Raw genomic sequence first — 24,858 nt, 5'->3', positions numbered from 1 at the left:
CAGAGTATTTCAACATTGCAACTTTTTTCCACCACTGCCTGAAGGGACAACCGTGGCATGGTGATGTTGTGCTTGGAGCATTCCGAGCATCTCACAAACTCAACAAAGTTGAAGGACCCAGCGACACACACCTGTGACTGGCACACACCTGCCAGCACTTGAAGCTCAAAACGAGAGTGAATACCAAACGGAGGAATGTTGCAGAGGATTTTGGCAGATCTTTTGGGAGCGCTACCCACACTGTTTGGCCGTGTCATTCCCAGCCGATGTACTATGAATCACCCCATTCAAATGGAAAGGAATTCCATCGGGTGCCATTCCACGAATGCACCAAATGTCTAATGTTAACCCTAACCTGAATATGTTTCGAAGATTTATTATTACAAAACATACATTAACCACTTCAGCCCTATGCATACTGCGTTGTGAGCTTGTAGATCGGCTATTTTCAAAGCATGTTTATACATTTGAAAACCTGTGAAATTCTGCAAAATTTGTACATTTAGATTCAGTACTTAAAGGCCAACTTGCAGGTTGTATTTTTGTTCAATACACAATGTGGACTAGGACAAAGGTGACTTTCATGAAGAGGAAAAAAAAATTTGCGAAATTGACCCAGTTTTAGCGTTTTTATCGAACATTTTGTCCGCCCAACCACGACCCTCATGCACGCGCATATTTTGGTCCACATTTCATAGCGTGCGTGTGTCAGCGTAATGATGACGTCACAGCAGGTATCAGGCCCGCAGGGGGCGCTGAGATTCACACGCAGGTAGTGGCGGAAGCAAAGAGCCCTCTTGTTACTACATCCTGGTTGCACTTGTTGACTACTAACCGAGGCAACACGTTGTGAGCTTGTAGATCTGCTATTTTATCTTCTCTAGCCTGACTTTAGTTGCAAGAATGGTAAATATTTGTGCGTGTGGTGGGTGTACCAATTCCACCCTTTCTGGACATAAAGTGCATGCTTTTCCAAAGAAAGGCACGCCAGCCTTTAGATCATGGGTGAGGTTTGTACAGGTAAAGAGGGCTGATTTTACTGCGTCGTCGGTGAAAGACCGGCACTCAGTAATATGTGGAGCCCATTTCAAAGAGGAGGATTATATCCAAGGGGATCTCATCTCCCATAGATTGGGATTCCGGACTTTGGACCGGGTGAGACTTATGGAAGGTGCTGTACCTTCTATACAGTCGCCTGGACAAGCTTCTGTGGGTGCAAGATCTGTTGCTGCAGTAAACAAACTTGGTTTGTCTCGGGTAAGTGTGGATCTAACTATCTTTTTGACGCTAACATGTGTTAGGATTTGCAGGACTATCAAAAGTACATGTAAGCAGCAGCGGTGGAAAAAGTACTAAAATGTAAAAGTAAAAGTACTCTTGTTACAAATAAAAGTCCGGAATTAAAAATGTACTTGAGTACTAGTACAAAAGTATTGGTATCAAAATGAACCTCTAGAGTTCGACACCTACGTGCCACTGCCGAAGTGGGGGTCGGGGCCGGGGGACCACCGGGGGCGAAGGGCTCCTTTTAGGCTTGTTTTCATATACCTGGTTGCTTTTTTTCTCTCGCTAAACCTGGCAACACCGACCCTGGCATGGGGCAGCACGCAGAACTGTTGTTTATGACGTTGTTTGTAATGTTTTCGCGGGGGTCCCGGGACCCCCTGGTGGTGCCCGGACCCCCTGGTAGTCCCAGGACCCCGCGATGTGTGTGTCCCCGTCCTGCTCGTGTTTTGGACCCGATGATGGTTAGTTGTTTTGCTCGGATGTCGTAACACCAGCGCTTGTTTCTCGCACATGATGGGCAACACGGGAGAGCCGTACATGCCCGTACACAGCGAGTAAAAGTACGCACATGTTTGAAAATAGCCGATCTACAAGCTCACAACGCGTACAGTACTTGAGTAAATGTACTTAGTTACTTTACACCACTGGTAAGCAGTCAGTAGCGATGCCAAAAACAGAAGGGGAGGGGGTAGCCATGCTTCACATGACGCTTGTAAACAAGCGTCATGGTGCCGAGTCCCCCTGGTTTATAGCGGTGTTCGTTTTTTTTTTACATTGCCAACTCTCACATGTACATACACGTTCAGATTTCAAATATAAAGTGCTTACTGCTTACCCCCGAGCCACGGATGTTATAAGGCAACCCGGACCGTGATAAGTACCCGTATCAACCGTATTGTTCAATAAAAAGCATTTTAATCCGATCGCCGGCCATTTTCTCCAAAGTCTCCGATACTTTCAACCATGCGACACTAACGGTTGGGATGTGTATTTGCACTCTGATACATTACCCAAAAAAAAAGAAAATGGCCGGCGATGGGATTAAAATGCTTTTTATTGAACAATACGGGAGATATGGGTACTTATCGCGGTCCGGGTCGCCTTGTAACATCCGTGGCTCGGGGGTAAGCACTTTATATTTGAAATCTGAACGTTTATGTATGTGAGAGTTGGCAATGTAAAAAAATTGAACACCGCTATAAACCGGGGGGACTCGGCACCATGACTGTTATGGTATGACAGTGTCATGGTATGACAGTCATGTTTCAGGGCTAGGGAGGGGGAGGATAGAAGCTATCAGCATTTCCCTGAACACTATAAGTATAAATGTTGGTATGAGCCCTCAGCTAGGCGAAACTGAGCAGTTATAATGCTATTCAACAGTGGTGGGAAAAGTACTCAAGTTTTGTACCTAAGTAAAAGTATCAATACTGCAATGTAGAAATACTCTGTTACAAGTCAAAGTCCGGTAATTCAAATTTACTTGAGTAAAAGTACAAAAGTATTGGCGTCAAAATATACTTACTATACAAGTACTAAAAGTAAGAGTAGTCATTATGCAGAATGTCCCATTTCAGACGTTATCATATTTCCAAATATATATATATTGAAAATAGCAGATCTAATCAATCAGCCTTTGATTGATTGATTGAATACTTTATTACAGTTTGCAAAGACAAATACAGGGAAGTACAGTTCAATACAAGGTCACAAGTTGTAAGCTTGTAGATCGGCTATTTTCAAATAATCATAGGGGTGAAGTGGCGTATATTTTGTAATAATCTAAATCTATGAAGTAACTAGTAGCTAAAGTTTTCAAATAATTGTAGTGGAGTAAAAGTACAATATTTGCCTCTGAGGTGTAGTGGAGTAGAAGTAGTGAAAATTGTTACATACATTTTTATTTGTACAGTAATTGAGTAAATGTACTGAGTTACTTTACACCACTGCTATTCAATGTATGATATCCTATGTACATTTAGTATCATGTGTAGTATGTGATCTATTTGCAGGCTCATGTGCAAATTAAAATGTTACAAATTGTTATCCACATGCAAAAGCTTGAGGTACAAGAATATCATTGTCTAATGCAAGCTGTTTCCTAAGTCAGTGGCTCTCATTGTATTGTCAATTACACGTTAGGCTGCAGACCCCATTTGAAAATATTTTGTACTGTAGACTATCTTGTCATGTAAAATCAGGTTTCCTACACAAGTATGGAAAATCTGTAATGATAAAAGTGTTTTTCATGGCGTTCGGAGCAGGCAGCAAATGTTTTTTACCACTGTGTAAGAGCACAGGCCAGAGTGAGTTTGATTCATTGAAAGCAAGGTTATGATCAGATCAAGTAGATTGCATAATGAACATCCCTTAGTTCTGTTACTTTAGTGTAGGGGTTGAAGATATACAATTATTTCCAATATTTGAAAAGGTTGAGGTCCACAGTCCGTGCCCTGCCTGCGGTCTAAGTGTTGGAGTGTAATTAATAATAGTGAAATAAAACCTTTTCTCATTTTAATGGGTACCTCCTGGAACCCACTATGAGAACCGTAAACACTGAATGCTCCTTTTTTTTAACAACAGACGCTTCAAAGCCACTCTGCGACTCCTGACGTGACAGAGGAGCCTATGATGGAAGAGGAGGAAGCTGGCCCATCTTCTGAACCCTCTCTTCCACCCTCTGAGCCACAAAGGGAGTCGGCACACAAGGCAACTCAGTATAGCTACCGGAGACCACCACACCGTTCTTTGGGTAGGTTTTAATTTGCTTTGCACGTTTTAGCCAACACAGCCTTTTATAGAGAATGGTTACGATTATATCACTTGTTGTTTTCTACAGGCATCCAGGTTTTCCCCCAGATGTTGTCCTTGGGGACACAGGCAGTCCCCCAAATGGTGTCTGTGGAAACACAGACAGACATTTCAAGCTTTGAGGCCAGTCCGATGCAAAGCCAATGCACCATCTCTCAGAGTGATAGCGAGCAGTCAGGTGAGGGGCCGTGCAACCAATTATAATCGATATTGGCCTCCCTAGGTTGGCAGAGGGAAGGTAGTGCCCAGGATTACATAGACAATTGGCACTGGGTGTAAAAAATAGGGTTACAAAATCGTGGGATAAAAAAACAAATAAAAAAAAAGATCATTTTTTCCCCTACCGAATGAATGATATTAATTGCTTTTAAAATCAGAATGTGTTAATTATGTTGATGAACTAATCGATGTATCGACTAATCATTTCAGCACCAAAGAAAGGTGATGACAATTGGGTTCCAGAGGCTGAAGACGAGCTCTTCTCTGAGAACTCAGATGACTCGCCACACCTTGAAGCTTCCTCTGCCCCTTGGTAAGACACACTACACAGTTACACTAATCTGTTCATGTCACGATACTGACTGTTCAGTGTTAATCAAACTTTTGTTTTTTTTTCCTTTATTTTTTCTCAGCTATATCGATAAGTATATAGTGTGTCACAGCCAACTCATGGAGCTGTTTGCCACTTGCCCGAGCTGCTGTGAGGCCACGCAAGCCATCATACAGAGACAGGAGGGGACATTTGTGAAAATCCAACAGGTACTTTTTATCCTGCACCTGTAGAAAGCTCTGGTGGCGTGTACCCTCTTGGAATGTGTCAATGTCATGCATTCACTTTGCATAGTGGACTTCATGTGTTTTGTCTGATCTTAGTGCAGTTTGAAGCGGGTTATCACTTTGCATTATGCTAGTAGACCGGGAGCCAGGCCCAGCCCTCAGGATGTTCTCTGCTAACTTTTTTTCACTATTATTTCCTGTTTGCATATACCTTGGGCCATCACAAGTTCATACTGAACACCACCAACTCGGGGCCGTTTGGTCTCAGGGGCCCCAAAACCCCTTTTTGGGGCGAAATTCATGTTAATGGCAATATAAATTTACTAAAATTACATAAATTGTCTTACACATATGAAATTCGGCATGGACTATCCTGACACATAGGGGTAAGTAGCAAAATAGGATTCTGGTGCTTGCTACCATTGTATTTTTAAATATGACCTACAACATCCCCAGAAACACACACAAAAAAACTGTCTGCTTGACAAATAACAACAAAGATGATTATTTTCCAGCACTTTATGGTGAATATCACTGCCTCACTTGTATATAGAAAACCTCCCATGTCCCTAAGCTTCAATTTGAGCCCAAGATGACCTTTGTATCTTGAAAATTACTCTTTCTGTAGCCAAAATTCTGCACTATACATCAAATCGGAGAAAATGTAATATTCAGTCATAGTAGAGGCCTTAGGAGGGGTCCACGTGCGATTGCTTATTATCTATTTTTCTAGTTTGGATTTTTGGCATCCAGGACCTCTAATATAGGGATTTTGATCATCCCAAGAAAAAAAGTGTGTTTTTTTTCAATGTTTTATTACCCCTATGAGACCTGCGGGATTGCTGGCTGGAACGCCGGCGAGACTGTCTTTCGGAGACTGTGGCACGCTCAAATTTAGACGTAGCCCAAAGATGGAGATCCTTGATTCTAGACAACCTCAGGTTTCCAATGGGACCAACCTTGTCATGCTAGAACACATTTTGGCGAGGGAAAAACAGCCATCACCACTTTCCAAATCTCATTCAGTTTTGGGCAAGAACCATTTTGCACGCAGTACAAATATGTATATTTGTACTGCGTATTCTGCCTATTTTAAAAAGGAGACCACTGTACTGTATCTATAGCTGTATGAGACCACTGTACTTTATCTATTGCTGATATGAGACCACTGTACTGTATTTGGACCACTGTACTGCATCTATAGCTGTATGAGACCATGACTGTATTGCATCTAGACCACTGTGCTGCATCTATATCCCACTGTACTGCGCATATAAAGACCATTGTACAGCATCTTGAGACCACTGTGCTGCATCTATAGACCATTATACTACATCTTAAGACCACTGTACTGCATCTACATACCATTATCCTACATCTTAAGACCACTGTACTGCATCTAGAGACCACTGCACTGGATCTATAGCTGTATGGGACTACTGTACTGCATATATAGACTAACTACTGTATCTATAGACCACAGTAGTGCATCTGTAGACCACTATACTGCATCTGTAGACCGTTGTCGTGATCTGTAGACCACCACAGTGCATCTGTAGACCACGCTAGTGCATCTGTAGACCACTGTAGTGCATCTGTAGACCACTGTTGTGATCTGTAGACCACTCAACTGCATATGTAGACCACTGTGGGGCATCTATAGACCACTCTAGTGCATCTATAGACCACTGTAGTGCATCTATAGACAACTGTAGTGCATCTGTGGACCAATGTACTGCATCTACCGAGTCTTTGCGGCGACCGCCCCCCACTGAGGGCAAGCTGTTCCAGAGCCTGGGCCCCCCCCAGGCTCTGTAGACCACTGGACCATTGGTCTATAGATGCAGTACAATGGTTTATAGATTCAGTACAGTGGTTTATATATTCTGTACAGTGGGATATAGATGCAGCACAGTGGTCTAGATGCAATACAGTTATAGTCTCATACAGCTATAGATGCAGTACAGTGGTCTCATATAGCAATAGATGCAGTACAGTGGTCTCATACAGCTATAGATGCAGTACAGTGGTCTAGATACAGTACAGTGGTCTCATATCAGCAATAGATTAAGTACAGTGGTCTCATACAGCTATAGATACAGTAAAGTGGTCTCCTTTTTACAATAGGCAGAAATTACATATTTGTACTGCGTGCAAAAAACTGCATGGTTCTTGCCCAAAACTGCATGAGATTTGGAAAATGGTGAGGGCTGTTTTTCCCTCGCCAAAATGTGGTCTAGCATGACAAGGTTGGTCCCATTGGAAACCTGAGGTTGTCTAGAATCAAATGATATCTCTATATTTGGGCTACGTCTAAATTTGAGCCTGCCAAAGTCTCCGAAAGACAGTCTCGCCAGCGTTCCAGCCAGCAATCCTGCAGGTCTCATAGGGATAATAAAACATTGGGAAAAAAACACTTTGGACCACTTTTTTTCTTGGGATGATCAAAATCCCTGTATTAGGGGTCCTATGGATGCCAAAAATCCAAACTAGAAAAATAAATAAATAAGCAATCGTGCGTGGACCCCTCCTAGGGCCAGTGATGTGTTCTACCGTGGTACGCTGTGTACGCAGTATGGCCTGCAGATCTTTTTCGTCGCCACCGTATACATCCAAAAACGGTTCGAAACGGCGTATCTGATACGCTGCACCCAGGAGTGGCTGGGCTGGGGGGCAGCAATACAAACAGCAAGAATGTGGTCTGACCGTCTGACTAGTCTAACTCTGAGGTGAAGCCGTGAAGGCTTATCATGTGTGTGGCTATCGTTCTTGGGGTGATAATATATGGCTACTGGTGAAGGAATTCACATATTTTAACGACCTGCCATTCACTTCATTGAACGTAGGTCACTGAATTGAGTACTTCATTAGTATTCATTAGTATTGCCATTAACATTAATTTCGCCCCAAAAAGGGGTTTTGGGGCCCCTGAGACCAAACGGCCCCGAGTTGGGGGTGTTCAGTATGAACTTGTGATGGCCCAAGGTATATGCAAACAGGAAATAATAGTGAAAGCAGAGTTAGCAGAGAACATCGTGAGGGCTGGGCCTGGCTCCCGGTCTATAGTGCTTTCAATCTGATTTCAGCATAAAACCCAGTGTCTTATGCTGAATTCTGTGTTTTTTTCTTCTTCAAAAACGTTCTCACTTTATTCCTCAGCCATAAGAAAGTACACACAGACAGTACACCACTGATCATTTGAATATATTTCATAGGTCTGTTCAGCATGTGGATTCAAGAGGGTTTGGCGAAACCAGTCAATGCTGCACAGAAATATGCCTGAGTGCAACCTGCAGCTCAGTGGAGCTGTACACTTTTCAGGGTGTATGCCCCAGCAGACATTCAGAATGCTCCAGCTATTTGGCCTACAGTGCACCAGCGTGAACACCTACTTCCGCCATCAGCGCTACTACACCATTCCCACCGTCATCCAGGCCTGGCAGAGCCAGCAAGCCAGTATCCTCAGTGAGCTGAAGGAGATGGAAGGAGGATTGATTCTGTCTGGAGACTGCAGGTTGGTTACCATGCTCATTGTTATATTCATCATTAGAATATACACATAAGTACAACATTAATAATTTGTATATTAAGACATTTGGCATCTATCCATAATTTTCCTCTTGCCTTGTGCTTTTTACAGATCGGACAGTCCAGGACACTGTGCCAAATACGGGACATACTCCCTTATTGAGGACCGGCTGAATAAAGTCATTGACCTTCAGCTTGTACAGGTCTGTTATTCATGCATCATGTACCTTCTGCCATATCTATGTGGCTACATTCTACTTTGTTTGTGTTTGGGATTCCCATTTGTTTAGGTTTGTTTTTTGTTTCTCTGATTGTGCTCCAGAGTTCAGAAGTTGCTAACAGCAACTGGTGTGAGATAGAGGGCCTGCAACGCAGCATCAAGTTACTGAAGGAGCAGGACTTGAAAGTCGCAGTCCTTGTCACCGACAGAAACCGCCAGGTACAAGTGACAGACAGACACACACAAACACACACACACTTTCTCTGGTGATAGTTGAATTGGCAGAAAAGTCATGGAGGGATATTTGTGTAAACTAAGGGAGGCCACGTCAAGGGTAACCAAATAAATGTTGGCAGTGGAATTGGAGATATTTACCTCTGAAAGCTGTTGAATAAAGTCTCCTGTGTTTATAAGATGGCAATTTGGTTACAATGGGTCTCATGTGGCGATCAACTTGTGGCGATCAAGAAACTGAGAGGGGCTCTGTGGTGATAGATACTTTTTGTATTTTTTTTACTTTAGAAATAGAAATATTTGAATGTGAATGCATTTCAAGTTTACTTGAAGGGTTAGTTAACTCATAAATTCTGGCATGTATCTGTACAATTCAACCAATTCTGCAGGTAGCAAAATGGGTGCGAGATGTGCTGTGCGCTGAAGGAACACAACACTTCTTTGATATCTGGCATATTGCCAAATGTAAGTATTTGTCCTTGAAAATGCATGGCTACATGGAAGGCAAGACCAATCACAGTAGTTCAATTTTGTCAGTGCCATTTTAAAGTGTGTGTTTGTGTGTGTGCGCGTGTGTGTGTGCGTGCAATAACAGCCGTAGGCAAGAAGTTGGATGCCCTTTCGAGAGAACGTGACTGTGAGGTTGTAAAGCTCTGGAAGCAGTCTTTTGTGAACCACCTCTACTGGACCGCCGGTTCTACTCCCAGTGGCAATGCAGACATGATGGAGGCAAAGTGGAGAAGCCTGGTCAATCATGCTCAAGACATACATGAGCATGACACGCCTGCATTCCCTGCCTGTCAGCATGAGCCATTGGAAGGAGAGGACAGAAACAAGGAGTGGCTTGAACCAGGTATCTATCGCTCAGGAATGTGCAAACGTTCACTTTTTCATGATCTGTTACTTTGTTGATGGTCTGAATGAATATCTATGTGAATTAAGCAATATTACACGAGAGGGTGTGCTTTACCGTCATTATTGGCACGCCAGTGATGCGGTCAGGAACGAGGCGAAGCCGAGTTCCGCGAGCATCACTGAAGTGCCAATAATGTAAGGTAAAGCACACCCTCGAGTGTAATATTGCGATTATACAACAGTTACCAACAAAACACATCCAAATGTATTCATATTGTGGGGCAATTCATAATAAAAATGTTTCGCTATTATCCGTTTCCCTGTAAAGAGACGAGTTTATTTGACTGAGACATTAAATAGTCCCTGTAGCAGCGCTCTGAGGCACCGTCTCATCAACACAGCTGAGCTATCAATGCTTGAGCAGTGGAATGAATTCTAGTAGGCTATATGCTCCGTCGTACGACCGTGTCACGTGGCCAAAATAACTGATCTACAAGCTGACAATGCGTCGCCATTGCGACGCGTTGTCAGCTTGTAGATCAGTTATTTTCGCCTTGCTGTTTGTTTTCCTACCGTGGGACAGCGTGACGTCACAGCACAGCTGTGCCATATATGGTCTAATCAGGTGCGGAGTGATTTATTATGTGATTAGGCCTGTGCTATCATGCTGGTTTGAAGCACGGCTAGATGGCTATTTCAACCAATCAGATTGCTTGGTCGGAACTACCTGTTGTATAATAACCTTTCACAAATATGTACAAAAAAGCATATGATCAGGGAGAGATTGAAAAAACTGTTGATGCTGATGTTGTATGTGTGTGCAGGTTCATCAGCAGCTGTTCAACTGGAGGCTCTTGTGAGTCAAAAACTGTTCATCAAAGACGTACGGCAGCTGTCTCCCCAGAACCAAACCTACTCACTCGAGGCGTTCCACTCCCTGATGATCCGCTTTGCCCCAAAGCACACAGGGTTCTCCTTCCTTGGAATGCATAGCAGGTACAGTCACACTATTAAGGATCAGTGTCGTAAGATAATTTGGTTTTGGCAGTAAAAATGCAAAATTAGAAATTTCAATACATTGAAATTTCAGAATGATTAAGTAAATGTATTCTGAATGAAAAGATCTTATCCTCATTACAGTAGAATAAAAAGTCACCGCACACTCCTGTGTACACAATATGTTTTTGCAATCGGCAGCGACTCTTATCCCACAGTGTTTATTTCGTTGGCTGGCACCTTGCAAGGACTGGTGTGCACTTGCACCCTTGGTAACTGTGCCTTCATCCTCATCTCTAAATGAAGGAGAGACATGCGCAATCCACAACCAAACTTGGGCCGGTGCTAAGCAAAAAAATATAACATGAAAACTGAAAGAGAACGCTTGCACACTGCAGGCTCCAGTTGTAGGATTTCTTTTATTACACCTGAGTGCTGCTGTGATGTTTCGGGCTCTCGAAACGTCACAGCAGCACTGTTCTTACAACTGGAGCCCACAGTGTGCGAGCGTTTCAGTTTTCATCCTCATCTCTGACATTAATTATCATAAAATTAATTCTCATAAAATGTTTCTCCTTTCCATAGGCTCCTTTTAGCAGCTATACATTACAACCACAATGGGAACAGAACAGTGGCCACTACTTGTGCTGGAGAACCACGCTACGCAGTGTCCTACCCTAGGTTCCGTAAAGGGCAACATGTTGTGCATCCCATCAAAGACAAACCATCTTACGGTGTGTGTTCAATAACTATTTGGAATTATCAACAATTTGCACATTTGGAAATACTGCTATACTTTTATAATGTGTGTGTTTCAATATAATATTCTCTTCTCTTCAGACTATGCATTTGATTTGATGGGCTCTTTGAAGGACCAATATGCCAGAAGTCCATCAGCCCTGAGAGCCGTCAGTGAAGGTTTGGCTGCTGCTGCTCCTGCCCCCGTTGCAAGAACCTTCCAACAGGTCGACAAGGCTGAAGCTGTGACCCAGTACCTGACACAGCAGTCCCGCTTTTCTTCTGGCCACCAGGATCGCTAGCTCTGCTATCTGTGGTGTTGGGCTGATGTCACCTTGAAGTGGGTAGGGTCTAACTCTGAGGCGATGGCTGTCTTGGAGGACTTTATATCTGACCCCAGTATCTCTGTCAGAGCATCTATGACTGTGTGTGGAACAGAACACCAACTCCCACTGACTAATCCCCTCCTATGGGCACAACAGCAAAGGCATTGGACTGAACTGAGGTTGCAAGGGAAGACTGCATGTCTCGCTGCTGCGGACCATTCTGTCTGTCATTCTGTGTTCAAAAATGTTGCTTTAGACGAATGCATTGTTGTCTTTACTCTGAAAGCGAGGTTGCAGGTTTTACCTTCTAAACTTAACCTCTCCATCTGGTTTCCAGGCAACCATGCTCCTCACTGTATACATCATGGTCATGAACAAATAGCTGAAACCATGTCCCACATCTTAAATGGGTGCCATGTATACAGGGGACTCTACATAAGTAGGCATGACAGAATAGTGGATTTGTTATCTAAAGATATCACTTCTATTTTCAGGTCCTCCATCATGCTGTATAAGCATTCTACTGTGAAGCCGAGCATGTTTAACCTGTGTAACGATGATTCTGTGTTCTCTAACATTTCAGCTAACACCCCTGATGTCATTGTTGTTAATGAAAACCATAGGGAGGTGTTCATTCTCGAGGTCGGCTGTACTTTTGATTACAGCTTAGAGTAAGCCTTCCTAACCAAAGTGCTGAAATATCATCGGCTAGAGCAGACCATCTCTCAGCTAGGCTACAGATGTATGCACAATGCTCTGCCTTACATGCACTTTGTAACTGGCTGTTTCCCCATTATCTGACTGCTCTGGCAGTGTTTATGTCCTTTGTACATCTTGTACTTCGGTCCTTTGTACATCGTGTACTTCTGTTTATGTGGACATAAATAAATATTTCAAATGTGTGTCTGTCTGTGATAAATAAATGTTTTCTTCAACTCAGTCTATATCTTGCGTTTGGCTTCCCCTGTTGATAACAGATGATATACTTGTGTTGTGTAAGCAACTGCTCTTTAGGTAAGCACTTTGACATAAATGCTACTTCTTGATATCTGTTAATGACATGTATTTACATTTTGACAACCTGGTCTGTAAGTAGAAGAAAAGATTAAATGTTGACTATACTACACATGACCGTTTACTGTGTAAGAAGCAAATGATGAGAAAATCATTTTGTGTTCTTAATCAAAACCCTGCATGGTTATTTATGACTTGTAATGCTATAGCAAGTCCAATTGTATTGCCTTAATCCATATGGTCAATCTGTGATAAATGATAACATAGATGGCATATAGTATATCATATCTTTGACAATAGTGACCAAATGTTTTTGGCATCTAAAGAAGAAAAACATGAATACCGTCAATTCAGTTCAATAACTTTATTGGCTCAAGTCTGGCCATGAGAAGCCTCTGTAGTTTCCACCTTCCTCTGGAAATGTCTGTCTGATGGCGTGGACTACACAGGCAGGTACGACCCTCCTACTGTGGCGACCAAGTTTACCGTAAGCCCAGCGAACCATCTGTCTGTATGCTGTGTAGCGGTATTGGCTGGAAGAGAGAGATAGATTGTGCTTTATTAATCCTGCAAGGGAAATTCAGGTGTCAGCACTGCAGTAGGCATGAAATACAGGTCATGTTCATTTCAGGTGCGTCATAAAACTTAAAACATAAAATATTGTACAACTTACTCAAAAGTCCTGAGGGTTAGTGCTCCATGCTCCTGGCGGAAGGCGAGATATGCTATCTGCAGCACGAAAGGATTCAGACAGGAACCTTCAAATCCAGGGTGTTGTGTTAGACACCGGATGTTCTCAGGTCTGGGTGCTAAATCCTCTACTAGCTTCCAGTAGGGCTGTCTCTCTCTGCAACACACGCTCTCTATACCAGTGGTCATAGGTTGACATTCTCCACACAGACACCTGAGTTCAAAGACAAAAAAAAGAAAAGGTCTATATATTATATCAATGTGGTCTGTGGCCTGATGCATATCAAACTGGGGGTCCTTGAAATTAAAAAATACTGATAATGAGTTATTTAGGCTATATAACAACCTGGACTATTCTATTAGCAACAGCATTCAAGTAACAATCAACATATTTGTAGCCTACTTTGTGAAAATGGAGGTCAGAGGCAAATTATCATACTTTTAATAAGGTTGACAGTGGTGTAAAGTAACTAAGTACATTTACTCAAGTACAATGTTGAGGTATTTTTTTTACTTTACTGGAGTATTTCCAATTTTCAGTACTTTTACTTCTACTCCACTACATCTCAGAGGCAAATATTGTACTATTTTTTTGAAAACTTTAGTTACTAGTTACTTTGTAGATTTCGATTATTATTACAAAACATAACTAACCACTTCAGCCCTACAAGCACTTGTGAGCTTGTAGATCTGCTATTTTCAAAAGATTTTTCAAAAACATTTTGTACTTGTGAAATGGGACATTCTGCACCATGAGTACTTTTACTTTTGGTACTTTTTGACAGTACTTTTGTACTTTTACTCAAGTACATTTTACTTGTAACAGAGTATTTCTACATTGCAGTATTGATACTTTTACTTAAGTAATACAAGTACTTTTCCAGCACGTTATTGATACAATGCAACGCTAGGCTATACTGTTGATAATGGCGCTTACCAAGACGTCTGACCGATCCGCCACATGTTGTTGTGACCCCATGTCTCCATCTCCTGGCGATATCGAGGTCTGACAGAAGAGGCATCTGCTGCTGGTCTCGGTTGCCTAACAGGCTCGAAATTGTATGGTGCTGGTCCGTCAAAGTCTCTCCGACGATTAAACCCATTTTCCTCTTGTAAGGCGTCCATTTTGGATCAAGAAAATGTCTTTCCGCGCTAGTCAAACTCCATTGTAGTGGATGAGAGGAAGGGAAAAGTAACCTTCGGTGACGTCACGGCGCTGATAGCGTCTAACAAGGTTTTTGACTGGCTCCATACATGTTGTTCGTGCGTGGACGTTTTTAACCCTTTCTGAGCGGAATTTCCGGCGTAAAATGGAAAAAAATAAATATTGAAATTAGATACCAATGATGTAAACTACACATAATTGAAGAGTAGGGTTTAACCTGCAAGTTGGCCTTTAAGTATATTTTAATGCGAATACTTTTGTACTTTTACTCAAGTAAATGTTGATTACCGGACTTTTACTTGTAACAAGAGTATTTCTACATTGTGGTATTATTGGTACTTTTACTTAAGTACAAAATGTGTGTACCGTAGTTCTTCCACCACTGATTGAATTGAACTGAGAGTTAGCAGAAGAGTAGTGCAGTAAATGTGAGTTGACAGTTCACTGGGGCCTTTAGCAGGGAGAGAGAGGTTTACTCTGTGAGTCACCATGGAGGGAGGACATGACTCACTGTGGCTGACTCACACTCTCACACACACGCGCATCCTCGAGTTGAGGGGAGGGGGGAGGGGGTGGGGTGACAAGTGGAGGGATTTCCCTGGACCAGAAATGAACTCCACATGTTTTGGCAGAGAGAAAGAAGGGTGTGGTTGGTGTGTGTGTGCGCGTGCGCGTGTGTGTGTGCCGTGAATCCCCCCTCATCAGTGACAGATGGACTCAATATAGATAAATATATATTATATTATATAATATATAAAGTTAACTCTGTAGTTTGCTGTAACTGCAGCACTGACTCTATAAGGGTTATTAGAGTTAACTAAAACTAACCAAATGACAGAAACTAAAACTGACAAAACATGTTGGTTAACTGAAATAAAAACGGAATATGATGCTTTACAAAGAACAATAACTAACTGCATTGTGTTAACAAAACTAACTAGAATCTAAGTGTCTTGAATGTCTTGAATAGCATCAGTGTTAATTATGTCAACTAGGACTATGATGAAACATTTTCGTTGACTACCTTTTTTCACTGATGATGACTAAAAACATTTATAATTTTGTCAACAGATAATTTAGACTAACATGTTAGGGAGGGACTAGTGGAGAATAGATCCAGTAGATCTACACGCAATGTAGATTGGCTATTTTAAAATGTTTTTCGAAATGGTAAAAAATGCCTACAAAGTTTAGGTATAAGGGGTAAGGCGGGCAAGATAGGGCACTAAGACTAAAACTAAATCAAATGTCACAAATAGCTGATCTACAAGCTCACAAAGGGTTGAGAATTTGTAGATCTGCTATGTTGGGTGCGGTGACAGCAGCGTGCAACAGAGTATAAACCAGGCTTAATGCAAGTTAAGTAGACAATGCCTACACAAAGTTTATATCCTGCTCATTAGCATAGGTGGGTTTGTACTGTGATGTAATAGTGTTTTTCTCTGTCTAGACGTGGGATAAAGTCTAAATACCAGGCCAATAAAATGTGATGCAAAGTCTATGAGTGTGTGTGTGTGTGTGTGTGTGTGTGTGTGTGTGTGTGTGTGTGTGTGTGTGTGTGTGTGTGTGTGTGTGTGTGTACAGTATGTCTGCCAGGTAATGTTCTGCACATGATAACAAATAAATGTCAACATTCCCACACCACGTGTGTGTGTGTGTGTGTGTGTGTGTGTGTGTGTGTGTGTGTGTGTGTGTGTGTGTGTGTGTGTGTGTGTGTGTGTGCATGTGCACGTGCAAACCACTCCCTACTTCCTTAATCGCACAATGAGATCAAACAAATGGTGCCAGGAGTTCTCTCTCTCTCACACACACCCTCTTTCCTGCACTTCAAATAAAATACTATTGAAAACCACACACACACACACACACACACACACACACACACACACACACACACACACACCAGGTACAACAGGAAGAGATATGCTGTGCTAATCTAGTAGTATGCTCTAATCCAGGGGTCGGCAACTTTGATGATGGAGAGGGACACAATATCCATACTCACTCCAGAGGGCCACATTGCATATCGTTGCTGTCCGGCAGAAACCAGTTAACTGAATTTTTCCGCTTTTGCATTTTTTCCCCATAAACAGCCTTTACGTCTGTGTGTTGATTAAAAAAATATTTAACCAATGAAAAGTATTAAAAAGTGCTTCTGACAAAACCAGCAACTCCATTGGATCCTCAAAACTTTCTGCTAAACCAGCTAAGTCCACCAAAGAGGGGGTGGAGTTAGCTGGTTTTGCTGACTCCAGGCTCCACCCCCTTTTGACCTCCAACCTCATTGTGAGCTTGGAGGTCCATTTATCTGTTAGTTGGTTAGCTGGTCTCTGCCGGACAGCAGAGAAATACTGTCGGGCCAATCTATGTCACACAAAAGTAGCAAAAATAGCAGATCTACAAGCTCAAAACGCGTCGCAGTGTGTTTTGAGCTTTTAGATCTGCTAATTTTGCTATTTTTGAATTGGAATCCAGATTTTGTTTCGCTATTTTTTTATTGGATTTTTTATTGGAATCCTGAAAAATAACATTTTTATTTAATTTCAAATGCATTTAGTTATACTTATGTTGGGTAACTTTATGAACTTAAATACAAATACATTGGACATAAAGCAGTAGAATTGTAATACTAGTCATTAAGCTACTAATATAGATTGAAGTAATTAAAGCGGGTCATGTTTGGGGGGGCAGTGGCTCTGGGGGGGCAGTGGCCAGGTAGAGTGGCCGGGTAGAGTGAACTGGAAACCGCAAGGTTCTCAGTTCGATCCCGGGCTGGGGCGCTCCCCCAAAGTTAGTGTCGAAGTGTCCTTGAGCAAGACGCTGAACCCCTAATTGCTCCCGATGAGCAGGTTGGTGCCTTGCATGGTTTCCTCCGCCATCGGTGTATGAATGTGTGTGTGAATGGGTGAATGGCACAATCAATGTAAAGCGCTTTGGATAAAAGCGCTATATAAATGCACCATTTACCATTTTTTGCATGTTTGGAATTGTAACTGAAAAGCTGAAATCAATAATATAATCAGTATTCTGATATTAACCTGCGTGCCGCATTAAGTGAAGGTCGGGGCCGCATGTGACCCCCGGGCCGCCAGTTGCCCATGTATGCTCTAATCTATGTTGTTGTTTTCACGCTGAAGATGCTCTCCCATCTCATGATTGGCTGGAAACAAACTCACCAGTGGAGGTGGGGCGAGCACCGACACCTGGACTCCTCCTTTTTCTCTCCTCCCCTCCCTGATACTCTGATGGAAACATACATACATACATACATACAGTTAAAGGTTTCATGACGTTCAGTTTTACCACACATTAAAAGTCTTTGTCATGGTCCTTCAAACGTGTATAGAAAGTTTTAACAAAAAATTCCACTCCATTGATCCATGGCAGGTGTTTTTCTCTCACATTTCTAAAGCCTTTTCAACTGCAATGAAAAAAGAAATCTTTGCCTGCGGGTGTCGCTGGTGAGGGATTTTGCCTGTCAATCATCGCCTCTGCTCCGCCCCCCCAAAGGAAAGGATAGGGGAGGGGAGGGGCGAGGAGGAGAGTGGGCGGGATTAATCGGCTGTGACCTCACTGTCGAAGGGCCAAGCTCAGATTACTTTTCAGCCTAATTATTCAGAAAACCCCAGACCACAGAAAATGCACTGAATGTTCAAAGTTCAGATTTTTTGGGTGTAATTGAGGTCATAAAACCCCCAAAAAAAACAAAAATAAAAAAAAGTGAAAATGAATGTCATAGAACCTTTATTATATACTGTAAATGGCCATTATGAAAAGGACAGATTATAAAAGATGCATTCATATTACCCTGTGTAGCTCTATGGACTGGATCCATGTGGTTCTGTGTTGAGGGTCCTGAGCTCTCAGGTACCAAACACTGTCGTTCACTGTGATGTCCAGCCTGCACTCATCAAACTCATGAACCTGAGAGAGAGACACAGAGAGAGAGAGAGAGAGATTGTTAAATTGAATTGAATCGAGTTATTCCATTAAGACCGGGAACTGGTGTGCAATTTTAGATTTTTAGCTATTCAAAAATAGCAGATATACAAGCTCATAGCGTGGCACCGAGTGCCGCGCTACAAGCTTGCAGATCTGCTTTTTTTTTTTTTTAATCTTGAACATTTGTGCAAATCTTTGGATACATATATTTTTTGAAAGAACATTTTTTAACTCAAATCTTGCTTCTGGAGGTCCCTGGAACAAAATATTTTACAAATGTTCGCTTTAAAAAATATATATATTCGAAGATTTGCAAACATTTTCACGATTTTTCAAAAATAGCAGATCTACAAGCTCATAGCACGATGAGCTTGTATATCTGCTATTTTTGAATAGCCAAAGAAATCTTTTGTAACAAAAAAAAAAGGCATGGGTTTCCGAGGCTAAATGATGTGCAACACGGAAGAAATATGCGCATGCTAGCCATTACATTCATGTTTCTTGTTTTTATCTGTAGTTGGCAGGCAACTCAACAGAAGTCAAAAGTTATTATAACGACTTACAATGTGTTTGTGCCAGTGATTTGATTTGATCTCGTCTCAAGACCTGACGTCACGTCACACTTACATGGATTAAAAGCAAAATGAAATCTCACATGTTTTGTGTGATCAAGTCCTAATGTGCGATTTGTGAAACATTATGAAAGGTCCCCCCCCACACTAGCACTGATTCCTAAACAATCAACACAATGTAAAATTATGTTTTAGTAATATTGTTCCTGCTGTTCTACATACTGCCAACCAGGTGAAGAAATCACAGATTGATGCTTTAACCTTTGCATTTATCTGAAATATCCGAGACTTAAGATTGTATGAGTCTGCGACACATGAGAGCTTGTAGATCGGCCATTTTCGCTGCGCAACATGCTTCCATCCAGACATGCTAGCTTCATATGGATCCAAATTAAATCAGTCACGGCGACTGAGAACTTTAATCGATGCACTTAAGTCTCGCGAGCCATACTGTTGCCTCCCAACAATTTTCAAATGCTTTATCCTAATATAAATCTAAATAATAGAAGCCTATATAGCTTGCTGCTTAGCAGAAAGGAAATAAAATAATAAAATGTAAAGATATTTTAAAATATATTTTGGGGGACGGAAATGACATCTTCCGTTTTCGGCTTTTGGGATTTATAGTTCCAGACTCTATATAGCACCGCGAGACTAGGTCACACTGGAATCTATAAGAGAATTGATAAGCCAAAACGTTATTGATTTACAATTCTCAATAACAGAATCGATACCGTGATAGAATCCAGGCTATGGGACTTGCAACCATGACAACAGATCCCATAGTCTGCGAGGACCGTTCAGAAAAACCCAAATACATTTGGGAAAAGTGAAGAATTGGCTTTGTCACCGTTTTCATAATGTCAATGGTTAACGTCTGTGTCCGAGGATTCTGAATTTTAGAGTGCGATTCATTCTAAATGAAATGGCAGGTGTGTTGCTGTATTGTGTGACATCCATCCATGCAGCAGGTCACTGAGACCTCTGCTGCATTCGGTTGACAAACAACACACTTCTCTGTTAACATGAACCCTAGCAAACACACACACACACAGCCCAGGAAAAACAAGTGCTTTCACAAGCAGGTTAGAAGAACTCTTTTAAAACTTAGCGGTAACCACTTAAACACTCTATACCTCACTGACTGGGGTCCCCTAAGGGCCTATCCTTGGCCCCCTCTTTTTTACCCTCACCACCAAATCTCTCTGTAGAAAATAGCCGATCGGCAATTTTTCTCAGAGATTTGTGTCTTTCTGCCATTTTCCAGTGAATGTTGGCCTATATGTTGGTTGTTGGTTGCCAGAACAGGTTAGTCTGGCGAGCCAGACTGTTATGTGACGCCTCCTCCCGAGTCCATCTGGTCTTTACAGTGGCACAAAATGTGCCCTAATAAAGACGCCCATGTAGCTTGCTGCTTAGCAGAAATGGAAATTCTAAAATAAAATGTAAATATACATATATTTTGGTGAATGGAAATGACGAACAGATGAGAGGTGTAGTTCCAGACTCTAGAGCATTCGGAGAACTAGGATTACACTGAACTGATGTCATCTCACAGGCTGATGTAGAAATTACCTGTACTATGCTAGGGATGTGTAAAAGTGACCAAAATGAAATTTGATTACTATAATTATATTAACACATGGGGTGCCAAAAACGGTCCGAATCCAAACGAGGAGTGCCGAATACGGTCCGGACCGTTTTTGACCTAATTTTATTTGTATACGTGGGGCGCTCTAACGAAACTTTGGGATCATCCGAGTTTCTGAGAAGGAGAGGCCGGATGTGGATCCATGTCAAAAATCCTTCCGGTCGGCCTTTCCAATGTTATCTCCTTGACTAAAAGCTTAATATCTCCATTTCTTTTTAACGTGGTGGAAGCGAGCCGTTTTCGATCGGCGATCACTCTGCAATGGAGGATCGCGTTAGAAATATTATTGTTCCAGGCGTTAGTCGGGACCCTCGGCCTCTGCCGTCTCGCATGCACGCTTTATTTACATGCACTTCCGCGTCGGGGCTTCTACAGCACGAAACGTATCAACGTAAGTGGATGGAAGAATAGCCGGTACTTAACGTATAATATTTGAATAAACCTCTGGCACCCAATGTGTTAATAACGATTATTTGAATATTTTGTTATGTTTGGGGGGGATTTGTTTGGGTAGTTTTTTCATGTTACAAAAACAGCATTGCATTGGCCTATACACTGGTTTTCAGAAATAAACAAACAGTGCATCTTTTACATTATTGCAACTAAACCATCAAATGCAAAATATGTTTTTCACACTTTTAGAGCATACCCACGGTCATAATGAGGACACATTTTGTCTTTTTAAATTATTTCCTGTTAATGCAAAAATAAATACATATTACACCTATCCTCTAAAATGTAAGAAAAAATATATATGATTTATTTTTTTATAAAAAAATATATAATATATGGTTTTTGATATTAGATTTGTATCTTATATTCGATTATTCTGACCCATCCCTATACTATACTACTATTTACTGTACAGTTGTGTAGCTGTCTGGGATTACACTGACTGAACTGCTCTGTCACAGGCTGATGTCAGGGGTAGAGAAGACACCTGCACTGTTGACTAGTCTCTGCAACCACACAGTTTGTCAGTTTGTCCGTTCACAAAAATCTATTTTAATTTCCATTTCTGTTCAGCAGCCAGCTAAATTAATTACCTAATTAGATTCACAGCAGTATGCAAAGATGAAAAGGAAGAGTGTGTGTGTGTGTGTGTGTGTGTGTGTGTGGTGCGGGGGGGGTCACTGTTGCAGACAGAAGCGTTTGAAAATTAAGTGCGGCAGGCAATAGTCTGTCTGGAGAGACTGTACAGTACTGCACCACTTTGGTACTGAAAGTGGGGTCCGGGGACCCCCAGGAGTCCTTGAGGGGGTTCCAGGGGACCCCCAGCTAAATGTGAAAACCCATGAAGACCGGGAATGCATCTGTGTAATTTTTTGATTTCTTTGGCTATTCAAAAATAGCAGATATAAATAGCAGATATACAAGCTCATAGCGCGCGCTATGAGCTTGTATATCTGCTATTCTTTTGAGAAATCGTGAACATTTGTGCAAATCTTTGAATATATATATTTTTAAAGCGATTTTTTTTTTTACTAAAATCATGTCTCCTAAATCCCAACAGTTTTCTGAAAAAAACGTATGTTTCTATATCAGTGGTGCTCAAACACTTTCATGTCAAGGACCCCCAAAATGATATGTATTTGGCCACCGACCCCCATCTCAAAATATTTTGTTCCAGGGACCCCTGGCAAAAGCAAAGATTTGAGTTAAAAATGTCGATTTTTCGAACTCACGATTTTTCAAAAATATCAGATCTACAAGCTCGTAGCGCGGCACTCAGTGCCACGTATGAGCTTGTATATCTGCTATTTTTGAATAGCCAAAGTGTAAAATTATGCTTTTTAGCTCAAATCTAAAAATGACACGGATGGCGTTCCCGCTCTTAACACATTGACCGCCCAGAGGTTAATCTCATAATGTACTCACCAGTGCCAACGTTTTATTGTTGTTTTTTGTTTTTTTCACGTCGCCATAGACCTCGTTAAAATCCTTAAGATTGATCTGTGCACTGTTTGTAAACATCGCGGACATCTCCCTGCTGTCTACCAGTCCAAACCACGTGTCAAACGGGGCATCCATGTTTGAGTTAGAACGGTTTATGTTAAACAGTGATCAGCGAGGAGAAAAACTACAATCGAAGAAAATGGCGTCTCAGTGTGCGCTTTAGAATGGGAGCCGGCGTGATCGTCAAAACCGGATCCCAAATAATTCTGTTTCCGGTGGCGTTACAATGAAATGTGCCGTACTAGAAAATTGAAAAAAGTTTTTTTTTTTGAAAAAAAGGAAAAAGCACCACAGCCCGTAGGCTACGGGATCGGCGCTTTACCGCTGGATTTAACGGCCCGTAGAACTACGGGCCCGGCGGTCAATGTGTTAATGGGTTAATATAGCATCAAAATCAGTTTAACCGTTTTAACCCTATATACATCGGCTATTTATTTTTTTATAATGGAAAATGTGGCATATCTTCTTAAACATTTCAACAACATTAATCTTGTATGGGGCTCCCTGGCGCAACATACTTTCCGATGGGGTCTTAGGCCAAATACGTGCATTAATGTGGGGGTTTTCTTGACATGAACATGTTTTGATAACCACTGATGTACCAGACAGTCCGTGTCTCCAAGGAGGAGTGGTTGATGATAACTGGCCTTTTTAAGGAGGCTATAACATTCTTTACATACCATGCGTGTGTGCATGTGCGTGTGCGTGTATGTGTGTGCTCACAGTGATGACAGCCTTGCTGAGGCACAGAGAGCCTCTGCATCCAAACTCGGTCTCATCCTGTGACTTGTAGTAGCTGAGAGTGTTGTTCTTTAAGACCACCCAACGGTCCTGCCAGCCATGGATGTAGTTTGTCCACTGGAGGAAAGGGAAGAAAAGGGAATCAGTATTTTTTTTTATAACACTACATTTTCAGTGGAATCTTCAAATCCAGCCCTATATAGCACTGTTTCCCAAACAGTGGGTGTTCCCATGCTCGGGTTAATGACCAATTTTTATGGGTTGCGAATATCTCCTTTTTCGTTTCCTACATAAATAATAAAAAAATATATAAAAATATATATATATTTATATAGTGTGTGTGTGTGTGTGTGTGTGTGTGTGTGTGTGTGTGTGTGTGTGTGTGTGTGTGTGTATATACATATACAACATTTAAACAAAGAAATCGCAACTTTTCATCAAATACAAACAATTCCAACATTTTTCAAAAGTAGTTCATAAATAAAAAAATAATGTCCATAAATGAATTTAAAAAACAAGTTTAAGCAGTGCAAATAGCAGATCGACAAGCTCACAACGCGGCGCGAAGCGACGTGTTGTAGATCTGCTATTTTCACTAGTTTGGGTCCCCAAACATCTAATTTCTCTTTTGGGTCTTGAGCTAAAAAGTTTAGGAACCACTGCTATATACCGTAGCGCTGAGAAGAGCGATGGTCACCGAGTTATGGCCATTTGCAGTGTTAAACACTGCTGTAGCGCCCCATATGTGTGCAATGTAAGGTTGTTTGGTGTGACAATGTCATTTTAGATTTTTATAGCTATAACCATTATTTTATACGTTGGGCTATTCAAAAATAGCAGATATACAAGCTCATAGCACGGCACCAAGTGCTATTTTTTAAAAATCTTGAATATTTGTGCAAATCTTTGAATACATCAATTTTTTTATTTTTGGGAAACAACCTTTTTAACTCAAATCTTTGCTTCTTGGGGGGTCCCTGGAACAAAATATTTTGACGGGTTTTTCAGGCCAAGGAACCCTTAGCTGAGAGAGAGATGAAGCAGGGACCCCCCACTACATATTGTATAAAATCGTGCTGCAGATTAAACTTTTTCATTGAGTTCAAAGCTAGCTTCATAGACTTGTTTAACAGCGCTATCATCAGTTTTGCGTAAATTCATGTTTTTGTTTGTGCTCCAGTGAAAGTAGTTTTTATGTGCAATTATTATTACTGGGAGTGGTGGCAATACTAATCATTTGAGCCTGGGATTACATCAAATCCTGTGTTGACACAAGAATAACATACTCTCTTGAAACAAAATAAGTCCAGAACCAGCCACTTTAATTGAAAGGTTTGATTGTTACAGTCAATGTA

The 24,858-nt window shown here is 41.5% G+C and overlaps 2 protein-coding genes and 1 long non-coding RNA gene across 3 annotated transcripts in view; 1 reads left to right on the top strand and 2 right to left on the bottom strand.

Annotated features, from left to right (window-relative positions):
- The window catches only part of LOC308078373 (ceramide transfer protein-like), a 49,434-nt gene that overhangs the window by 17,726 nt on the left and 6,850 nt on the right, over positions 1 to 24,858 (bottom strand). Inside the window, exons 3-5 of the mRNA XM_080419500.1 lie at positions 23,486 to 23,620; positions 18,449 to 18,565; positions 17,818 to 17,883 (exon numbers count right to left, since the gene is read on the bottom strand). Of these exons, the coding sequence (XP_080275626.1) occupies positions 17,818 to 17,883; positions 18,449 to 18,565; positions 23,486 to 23,620 (318 nt within the window). The remainder of the gene's footprint in view (positions 1 to 17,817; positions 17,884 to 18,448; positions 18,566 to 23,485; positions 23,621 to 24,858) is intronic.
- On the top strand, positions 850 to 12,651 carry LOC308077988 (uncharacterized protein). The gene is made up of 13 exons (XM_080419018.1): positions 850 to 1,257; positions 3,871 to 4,039; positions 4,127 to 4,276; positions 4,528 to 4,630; positions 4,731 to 4,857; positions 8,091 to 8,389; positions 8,516 to 8,606; positions 8,726 to 8,842; positions 9,247 to 9,322; positions 9,453 to 9,710; positions 10,537 to 10,708; positions 11,294 to 11,442; positions 11,549 to 12,651. Exons 1-13 carry the CDS (start codon positions 904 to 906, stop codon positions 11,746 to 11,748), a joined length of 2,265 nt encoding a protein of 754 aa, XP_080275144.1. The 5' UTR covers positions 850 to 903; the 3' UTR covers positions 11,749 to 12,651.
- On the bottom strand, positions 13,120 to 14,610 carry LOC308077889. The gene is made up of 3 exons (XR_013932468.1): positions 14,414 to 14,610; positions 13,460 to 13,690; positions 13,120 to 13,319 (listed from the first exon to the last, which is right to left on the bottom strand). It is a non-coding gene; the product is annotated as an uncharacterized lncRNA (long non-coding RNA).

The sequence above is a fragment of the Gymnoscopelus braueri genome, assembly GCF_963280865.1.
Source record: "Gymnoscopelus braueri genome assembly, chromosome: 22".
Lineage (NCBI taxonomy): Eukaryota > Metazoa > Chordata > Actinopteri > Myctophiformes > Myctophidae > Gymnoscopelus > Gymnoscopelus braueri.
The sequence above is the reverse complement of the archived record's forward strand: the minus strand, read 5'-3'. Positions and strand labels throughout refer to the sequence as shown.

Bases quoted from the DNA above. Each gene is read 5' to 3' on its own strand.
- LOC308077988 (XM_080419018.1), top strand. From the start codon at position 904: ATGGTAAATATTTGTGCGTGTGGTGGGTGTACCAATTCCACCCTTTCT. The intron at 4,277-4,527 runs GTGAGGGGCCGT...TAATCATTTCAG, and splicing joins GAGTGATAGCGAGCAGTCAG to CACCAAAGAAAGGTGATGAC. The intron at 8,843-9,246 runs GTACAAGTGACA...CCAATTCTGCAG, and splicing joins TCACCGACAGAAACCGCCAG to GTAGCAAAATGGGTGCGAGA.